General features: G+C 34.1%; 2 protein-coding genes across 8 annotated transcripts; one reads left to right on the top strand and one right to left on the bottom strand.

Moving 5' to 3' along the window:
• Window positions 1–77: 77 nt before the first annotated feature.
• Window positions 78–7,143, top strand: LOC106661734 (tRNA-specific adenosine deaminase 2-like). 7 transcript variants are annotated; one of them, XM_024225779.1, is made up of 5 exons: window positions 78–267; window positions 3,465–3,634; window positions 3,701–3,850; window positions 3,914–4,045; window positions 5,932–6,076. In XM_024225779.1, the coding sequence occupies exons 1-4, from the start codon at window positions 213–215 to the stop codon at window positions 4,028–4,030; spliced, it is 492 nt and encodes a 163-aa protein (XP_024081547.1). In that variant the 5' UTR covers window positions 78–212; the 3' UTR covers window positions 4,031–4,045; window positions 5,932–6,076. The 7 variants fall into 7 exon arrangements, with proteins under 7 accessions (XP_024081547.1, XP_024081545.1, XP_014240784.1 ...); XM_024225777.1 differs by having other exon boundaries at window positions 3,363–3,634; XM_014385298.2 differs by lacking the exon at window positions 78–267 and adding an exon at window positions 769–1,177.
• Window positions 7,144–8,308: 1,165 nt separating this feature from the next.
• LOC106661732 (protein HEXIM-like) lies at window positions 8,309–9,451 on the bottom strand. Its single transcript, XM_014385292.2, has one exon. It carries the CDS (start codon window positions 9,277–9,279, stop codon window positions 8,353–8,355), a length of 927 nt encoding a protein of 308 aa, XP_014240778.1. The 5' UTR covers window positions 9,280–9,451; the 3' UTR covers window positions 8,309–8,352.
• Window positions 9,452–9,836: the final 385 nt, after the last annotated feature.

The raw sequence follows: 9,836 nt of genomic DNA, 5'->3' as shown, positions 1-9,836 counted from the left end.
TCGCCTGTTGCAAATGTCAAATCGCTTCTCTTCGTAATCCAAAAACCTTATTTTCAAGTCTGTGCTGTTTTACAACTAAAAACTCAATTTTTATTTTAAAAAGTACTTTTTCGCAACGATCAACTTCGTAATTTGGAAATATCAGTCTAAAAAACTGATTGCTTAATATTGTTCCATTTCGAAATATTTTTGGAGGGAGGGGAAAGAATGAAATGTTAACACAGACTTACACTCTTAATTTTAGCATAATACTACAATCATTCAACTGTAAGTAGTTTTTTACTGGTTCTTTTCAGTAATAAAAAGGTCAAAAATTTATTGTTTATATTTTATTAAATCAATATTGGCAAGTCAAATGTTGTCTTTTATATGGTTTTAACTAACATTTAAATCATAAATATATTTGAAACAAAAACAAAATATATTTTCGAGATGGGTTAAATTATGTGCTTTACGTTAATGATGTAACTTTGAATATATGACAATTTAGTACATATTCCTTATCACTTGATATAGAAATCGATTAACAAGAAAATTTATGGAAACGTTATAATTTTAAAGATATTTTTGAAGGTTTTGCGATTTATGAATGTTGAACACCAGACAAGACATGATAATTTCTCTATAATAAAGATTTGACTTATATGAAAGGATATCCTGGCATATTAAAAGTAAAAACTTAAACAAATATTCGAGTTATCGATTTGACATATCGAGTTGAGATACTTTCACAACAGCAAATCTTGGTCTCGTTATTTGAGGTTGTTCGGCTATTTCCTCAGGGGTACAGCTTTTTATTTTTATCGAATTTCAATAAATTTTTATCAATTTAACAGATAAATATGTAGTTGTTGCTAAGTCGAATGTGTCCCGGAGGGCTGGACCGATGAGTTTGTGTGAGTTTGCATGCGGAAAAACCTAGGTTTAGCGTTGAAATCGAAGAGGTTGTGCGGACATGGCAGATTTGACTCTAAAAGAATTAATTTTACAAATCGAATTGAAATTGGCAACCGATTTAGTCAAATTGGACTTCGGGCCCAAAGTGGAGTACGTTTACAATCCTTTAGAGTACGCCGTGGACGTGCATTCACGTTACCTAGATCTGGCGTGTTCAGGCAGGAAAAAAGCCCTCTTTCTAGGGATGAACCCTGGACCATGGGGAATGATGCAAAACGGGGTAATTCGTACTATAAATTGTTTAAAATACAATAAGACCACTTCAGGATGAACGGTTCCTCATTTAAGAACGGGTGGACTTTGTTTCTTTAGTTTCTTCACATCCGTTTTTAATGGGTAACATTGTGAGAGTGAGGTACGCGAGGCAGTCAACCTGTACCACTGTCATCAATCATCCTAGTCTGCCTACGCTGGTTTTGTCTATCAGACATCTTTCCACATTTTTCTTTGATAAGTACATATCATCAGCGAATGTCAAGCTAAATACAATTCTCCGTAAACATCACCTTGAACAACTTAACATATAAAAAAAAAAATTCCTCCAACCCACTGTCCATGATAAATGAAATCATTATCCTACAATATACGATTTTGGTCAAGATTGACTAACACAAGTATCATATGTAGAAACTTAGCTAAAATTCTTGAAAGAAATATATATTGATTCAGATTAGTATTGCTTAAATACTTGGACAATTTGTTCAAACTAATTAACAAAAAATATGTTTGCAATATATTGTATACTTACTTTCCTTTGAATTTTAATCACAGAATTCAATGATTCACCAATAACTGCAACCTTGGGGCAAAACTGGACAAGTCAAATTTTAGCTAAATGAGGTTATGCGGAACCGGTATTGGGTCACTTATGGGTCTTCACTGATGGGCTTGTTGAAGTAGTAAAATGAGTTTCGGCATTAAGCCATCTTCAGTGAGGAATTGTCCAATAAGCCTGCGAGTGAAGATTAACTCAATATCTGTCCAGCATGAATTCACTAACTGCAGATACACAACTAGCACCAACTCTATTTGCGTATTTCACTAAATCTTTAGACCTGACACTGCAAATAAGTTATGAAGAAATTTTCTTTTTAACGTATTGGTGCCTTTTTAGACATTGATAGTTCTACTTGTCTATTTGTAAACTGACATTTCACATATCTTTTTACTAGGACAACTATGTTGAAGGGGGGGGGGCACAATGGTTAAGGCATCGACACAATAAGGTAAAGGTCTCTGGTTCAAAATTCATTGGCCCTGCATTTGAACCCGACATACAAATGGGCTTTTTTTCAAAAACACTGATACTCTGAGTGAGCATAGTAAACAAAAGCTATTAAAAAAATTGAATTTGTACCCAAAGACTGCTTTAAAATAATCTTGAAAAGTTGTGTTTTTTACTTATCCAGTTTACCCCAAGGGTTCAAAATCAAGACGTGTGCACCAGTGAATAGTTTTGATTATTCTTTTCTGCCTATTATCACTGCTTGTGGCAGATCAAATCCACAGGAATAGGCAAAATAATTGGAAATGATCAAACTGAAAAATTTATGATTTGTTATGAATTAAGAACTATAGCCTTGTTAATTAAAATTGATTTTTTATTTCCTTCCAATCTTTTGTCAAAGATTTTTTAATACATTCTTTATTAATTTAAGATAATGAGAATGAATTTAACATTCTTCATACAATTATTTTAAATTAGGATTAACATGCTCAGTGCAGGAAACCTGCCAGATGCATGCAGGCCTTAATATGTAATGTTTCTATGAATAGGAAGTTTTTGCCATCCGGGAAGGGGGAAAATTGAATTATTGGGTCGTATTGAACATGTTAACGTTATAGTTAATAGTCAAACAATTTTTTTGAACATTCATAGACACAATTTATACCTCAAGACATACATGTACATATGGCTTGCAGATATTAGTATGTACGACCTATTTATTTGCAAAATGATACATATGCAATGTGATGATAGTACTTATTTAAGTTTAAAATAAATTAATGATTTAATAAGTTGGTATAAATCAAGAAGTGGTGGTCTTTTTATTTAATTTCCTTTTTTCTTTTGTTAAGAGAAATATGTATCAATAAATGATTGTTTAAAACCATGTTGCTAAAATAGAATTTAATAAGCCACATTAAAATAAAAGGACTTAATAAGATACATTTATTTCCTATTCAGATTATGAGTAAATAGTTGAACAATTGGTTTAATGTAAATTATGAATCGAGACATTTCATATATAACATGGTTAGATGGACTTTTTTATATTCACACTTCAATTAATAAATACTTAATTACCAGACATTTATGATTTACTTTATTACATTATTGCAATAACTGTTTATTTTAAAAAAAGTTGTTTATTCATGTTGATAAAAATATGGTACAAATCTAGGTTTGTATCCATTTGGAGAATCGACTTCAGTCAAGGAGTTTCTTAAACTAACAGGCGTTATTCATCGTCCTGACAATGAACATCCTCAGCGTCCTGTTCTAGGTCTTGACTGCAAAAGACGTGAAGTTAGTGGAAAACGATTTTGGTCACTTGTAGAATTGCTTGGAGACGGCTCTCCCCACGACTTCTTTAGAAACTGTACCGTGCACAATTATTTTCCATTATGCCTCCTTAGTGGTAAGGGGAAAAATGTTACACCCCCTGAGCTGAAGGTCAGCTTTTGTTCAACGCACTTTTAAGTTTTTTCAAGTTCGGATTTTCATGAAATGATTTTGTAGACTGCTGTGCAGAAGGAAATTAATGAAATGTGCGATCAGTCTCTTGTAAATGTAATAAGTTTGCTGGATATTGAAATTGTCATTGCGGTCGGACGATTTGCCGAGAAAAGAGCTCAGATCATTAAAGAGAGATTCCAGCTTCCAATTAGGGTAAACACAAATATATGCTAGATTGTTTATACTTACGTTACAAAAAATATATGTATGTTACAGGTATGCTACATCTCTCATCCTAGTCCAAGAAATCCAGAAAGCAACAAAAACTGGCTTTTGTCTACTAAAGATCTCTTATTAAACAAATATGGTCTACTGAAACTATTCTCCCCTTAGCAAATCATGTCTTCTGTAAGTACATATTATTTAATTTGTTTGTTTAAAAATCAGTTTAGTTTAAAACTGATCATCATCATTAATCCGTTTTGACTAAAAATAAATTAATTTGCTTGATTCTTAAATTAAAGCGATCTATCTGAATTATTGTTTGCTCAAAGTTCAACTAGGTTCGTTAAACACATCTAATTGAAAGAGGTTAAAGGCGAAATTATTAATTTATATCATCGATTTGACTGTGCATTAATATTTTCTTTTGTCAGATCATTTTCAATGGATTTGGAACATGATTTAACATTTGAACATCATAAATGTGAAGAATATGCATACTAGGATGGATCAGATTGAATAAAACTGTTGGTTTTTTCAACAAAAAAAGAAACTCCAATAAATGTTTGTAAACAATAGAAAAGACCCTCGACTATCATATAAACCTAATTATTAATCAGCAATGTCTTTTTTTACAAAGATGATCTGACTGGGTTTACAGGAACAGAAAACGCCCAAAACCTTGTTACAATAGAAATTTATTACCAGTCAACCTAATGAACATTATGTTAAACAATTTGCTTTTTGACAGGGGAATTCAATAAATTACTTTCTAGAATTTCTCTTAGATTCCGAGAGGGTTGCTTGCTGAGTGCCTTAGATAATTTGTTACATTGCGACCTAAATTATTCCTTACCAATTTTCAACTCGAGTACTGCCTAAACTGTGTAAATTGGGTTTTTGGACTTGCGTTGGCTCTTGAAATTGGGATGTTGTGCCCTCTTCCTGAATTTGGTTCCTTTGGGCGGTAGGGAGGATGGCCGATGTTCTCTCTGCAACTCAGGTTGCTAGGATCATGTTTTTTTTTTTTTTTTTTTTTTTTTTTTTTTTTTTTTTTTTTTTTTTTTTTTTGGTCAATGTTCAATCTTGTGGGCGATTAACCAGCTACATCTTGGAAAATGTGTTTTGACATTGGTCGAGCTTAAAGAGTTTTTAAATGGTACAAATATAAAAAATAGTTTATTTTGCTCACAGTGCTTGGAGATGAAGGTGCCAATTTTTATAAAATTGAAACTATTTCTGGCGGAAGTTCTAAATTGTTTATTCTGTTATATTTAAAAAAAAAAGTTTTCTTTTCCTTCCTCTTTCTTTGTCTGTTATTTATGTCATATTTTATGTTTATATTTCTGTTTTTTTCAGTTAACATGTTAAACTAAAAAGTCTTTGTTTATCAAGTTTCCCCTCGTTTTTCCCTTAATTTAACCATCACTTCAATTTATTATTTATTTTAATATTTTATTTATTTTTTAATTAATTTTAGTTTATAACGCATAGAAAAATTATGGCATTTTTCAGCAGACAGTTTTCAACCATGCTGTTGCAATGTGTGCTATATTTTACTAACTAAATATTGTAAAAAGAAAAAATATAACATGTTTATCTATCTATGAACTGGTCACCCTAAGATTTGAACGATCAACTAACAGTGAAAATAAGCAGATATTGTCAGTTTACCACGATCACAATTGCTTGTCACTGGATTTTGGGAAACATTGATGATATTGTCTTCAATCATTGTGGTCTGCCTATTCTTGTTGGTTTTGTCTATCAGGTGGTGGTGGCATTTTGCCAACTTCACTGGCTGTTGGTCTGTCTTATTTAGTCTTAATGTGTTCTTACTATCCTATAATTTTCCTTTTTTATATTCAACATAATTTATTATATTTTCTATTGTACCATTATTATTATATTAATTTCAAACAATCAGCAAATCAATAGCATTTGGCTAATGGTACAATATTGATAGTTCAAAATCAATAAATAAAGATAATAAAAACAGAGAATGAAAAATTTTATTTATTTTTTAAATTATTGTCAGCATTTTACTTATCAATGGATGTGGGTTTTTTTAGGATAACGAGGATTATATGAAAGAAGCGTTGAAGATAGCTGTCAAGGCTTTACAAAATGGTGAAGTTCCTGTAGGATGCCTCTTCATACTCGATGGAGAAGTTGTTGCACATGGTTCCAACGATGTTAACAGAACTAAAAACGCAACTAGACATGCAGAAATGACTTGCATCGATCAGGTCCTCGCCAAATATATGGATAGATCCGTGTTTGAAAAGATCACGGTAGTCGTCACAGTCGAGCCGTGTATAATGTGTGCAAGTGTACTTTACGAGTTGAAAGTCAAGTCTGTGATTTACGGTTGTGCGAATGACAGGTTCGGCGGTTGTGGTTCGGTTTTAGATGTGAAAAGGCTTTACCCAAGTTCACAGACTGTCGTTATCGGTGGTGTTCATTTAGACCAGGCGATGGGATTACTTAAAACGTTCTACAAGGGAGTGAACCCAAACGCTCCAATTGTAAAAATCAACAAAAGAAAAATTGGCCACCTGTGATTGACAGAAAACACGGTAATTGCTTTTTAAAAAATAAATTGATTATATTTATATTTTAATACTTGCTGCCTTCTTGTTTTAATTTTACATTGTATTAACTCCTTTTTTCTAAACCACCTTCAAAAACAAAATAACATTCAAAATACTGTGTTATAATGTCTTAAGATTAACACCATCCTGAAAGAATTGTTTTTGTTTGTGTCTACATTTTATATGTATTTTATACAAAAAAAAATCTTTCACAAAACATCTTTTAAATAAAATAATTAATTGCCATAGTGGGCTTATATAGCGAACTTATATACTTTCTTTCATAAGAAACATTTTTGTACATAAACTTATTTTATTTTAGCATTTTGATACTCATGTTCAATTCATTTCAAATCAGTTTTAAAATTATGTGTCTTCTTTTGTTGCTATTCTAGTAGTTCTTGAACTGATTTCAATAAAGCATGAGGAATGCTAGTCTGCTATTCATTGACCATTTTTAGAGATTTATTTTTCAGGTTTTCCTTTGTCATTCATTGTACCTTGAATGTATGGTTGCTTTATTTGAAAGGTTTGTTTAGTAGGGGTTTACTGTAATAATGTTACAAAATTGGCAAAAGTAAAGTTTTGACTTTGACATTGTTTTTTGTCATTAGTATTGCTTTTTTTGTACATGTTCCATACTAAATGATCAATTTCAGTTGTTTTTCTCAATAAAATAGACTAAGCGTGTTTTCTTCTTCTTTTTTTATTATAGGCAGTAATTTGTTTTTCTTTTGTTTCATTTTGTTTTTCAAATCAAACATCATGACAAAATAAGCCTTCATAAAATTCCCTCAGACTTTACAAATAAAGACTGTAAAAACAACTGTACTTAACATTCAAACAAAAATGCTTTCAGAGAACATCATTAATCGTATATGGTGTATTGTTATAACTTAAATTGAAATTATTACCAGTGTTTTTTAAAAACTATTTTATTCTATAATAATTAAGATTGAATATTTTAAGATGTTTGTATGAACTTTTTATTTTTTTTAATTTCCCCTCCCTGTCGATTTTAAAACCTTCTCTCTATCATCGCCAAGTTAATCAAATTTTCGATTGACCCAGCCTTTATGTCCAAAAAATGAAAGTGCACTTTTCTAATTTATTTAGGTGGTTCACCTTTCCAAAATGGTTGTACGGTATCTGCAGTCACAGCAAATTACTGTTCCAACTTTACCAATTAATTGTTCATAGATATACTGTTATAAATTCCATTCTGCTGAGTGATGGAATGTATTACTCCTGTTGGAAATAGTAATGTGCAAGTAGTTCATAGGCCAGTTGATTTCCTTTGACCCAGTCATGTTAGTTGCCATATTTTTTTTGCAAACATTTGAGAAATATTAGCCCAGACGAGATTGCACTATAAAGGATGTAGACTGCTGCTTGAGGCATTGAGAAAATGCTCATCTATGCATAGATTTGCAGACTTCATCTTGGTAGATTGAGAGAATGCATTCAGTTAGGCTAAGTATTTAAAAAATATAATCAGTTGATATTGGATTATTGTTTTTAATGGCTGTTTTAGACATTAGTGTCAATAACAATAAACAATAACCAAATTGTTTAAGAGTTGTCAGCATAGCATTAAACACATTAAAACCATAAAAAATAATTGTTTTAAAAACACAAAAAGGGCAAGGTGTCTTGTTTTGAGGGGTGTCAGCAAAGGAATAAAAGCAATTTCTAAAAATCTACATTTATTTGAAAAAAACATTATTTTTTAAAGTAATTTACAACTGGTGTATGTACAGGATAAAGTTTTAACCATACCATAACAAGAACTAATCATGACAAGCACATTTGTCCAGAACTAGGCGAAAATAACACATTTGACAAAAATAATAAATAATATAAACAAATATTTATTACAACGAAGAGGAATAGACAGGTTTAGGTGTTGTCTGTCTGTTCCATGTTGATGTCGTTCTCTTCGTGTATGCCACCGTTCATATTTTTGTACTCGATAGTCTCTTCGGAAGAGGTGTTTATCTCACTGCTCGTCGAACTGGAAGTGGAGTCGCTCTCCGAGTCTTGCGTACTCGACGAACAACGCTTCTCACCGATTTCCCTCAGCCTCAAATTCTCATTGAGCAACTTCTGATTGGCCAAGACCAACCTGGCTATCTCGCTCTGGAAGTTGAGTATTCTGTCGTCCGGCTTGTCCCCGTCCTCCGGTTTCGTGTCGCCGATCCGCTTCTGGAGGGTGTCGATCTTCTCTTCCAGGTGTATGACGGTCTGGATGAGCTCCGACTTGCTCATGGCGGTGAGGCTCTCGACGTGGAGGTCCTGGTAGGTGTTGGAGAACTCCTTCGTCAGGAACTCCTCCTCGTCCTCGGGAGAGGAGTAGAAATGGTCCTCTTCAGAGTCGGCGCTGGTGAAGCTAGGATCCCTTACCCGTCCCGTCCTCGCGGGTCCTAAGTCGCCCGGTTGGTCCGCGCCCCTGTTCACCGCCTCCATCAGTTTCATGTCGAAATCCTGCAAGTCGTTGTGGTCCTCGATGAGGAACTGGTTCGAGTTGTAAGGGGCGACCGGTTGTTCGTAGGTCGACTTACCGGCTCGAACCCTGATGTTTTTCTTCCCGCCCCTGTTCTCCGACATGTGCTTGCTGTAGGGGTTTTTCCTCTTCGTCTTCCTCCTCCTCGTCTTCTTCTTCCTCTCCGACTGGTCGTTGTCCGCCTCTTTACCGCTCTTGTTCGAACTCGCGCACTTCTCGTACTCGCCGTTCGGGGCGCTCTCCACCCCGCTCGACTCCGTCCGACATTTTACGTCACCGACAGTCATATTATTTCCCAATATATTTCCAACGAGGTTCGCCATCGCGTTAAATTCGGTACTGGACGCAACTGGGCTCACTCACTCCGCACCAAAGGCGAAAAAAGACATTTACGCATAATTTACGACGCTCTCACGATCCGAGGCGTGGCTATTCCGTGCTCGCTGTTCGGAGGACGACTGACTCGCCTCGCCACTCAGTCCGATCAGAATCCCCCGGCTAGTTACAGATACGGCCGCACGGCGCTCGCGACGCCGATCTTGCCTCCACCGCCCCCCCGCCTCGTCCCTCGTCTTTCCAATAAAAACAATTCCACCCTCAGACCATTTAGGAAGTATTTTCATTTTTATTATTTTGGTTATTACGCCCGTTATTACACCGCGCATATTTTTTTATCACATTAATACACCTCGAAATCGACTCTCCTCCCTATTTCAAGCCGGTTCGAGACGAAATGACAATCGCACTACATCCATCACACTTTTAATTCTGTTTTTTATTACACTAAAACTTCTTTAACAAGAGGATGGATTTGTTTTAACCCAAATTTAACAAAAACGAAATAAAATACAAAAGTTTAAACTATAAATAAATCCAGAAA

The sequence above is a fragment of the Cimex lectularius genome, unplaced genomic scaffold, assembly GCF_000648675.2.
Source record: "Cimex lectularius strain Harlan isolate CLEC.00 unplaced genomic scaffold, Clec_2.1 scaffold34, whole genome shotgun sequence".
NCBI lineage: Eukaryota > Metazoa > Arthropoda > Insecta > Hemiptera > Cimicidae > Cimex > Cimex lectularius.
The sequence above is the reverse complement of the archived record's forward strand: the minus strand, read 5'-3'. Positions and strand labels throughout refer to the sequence as shown.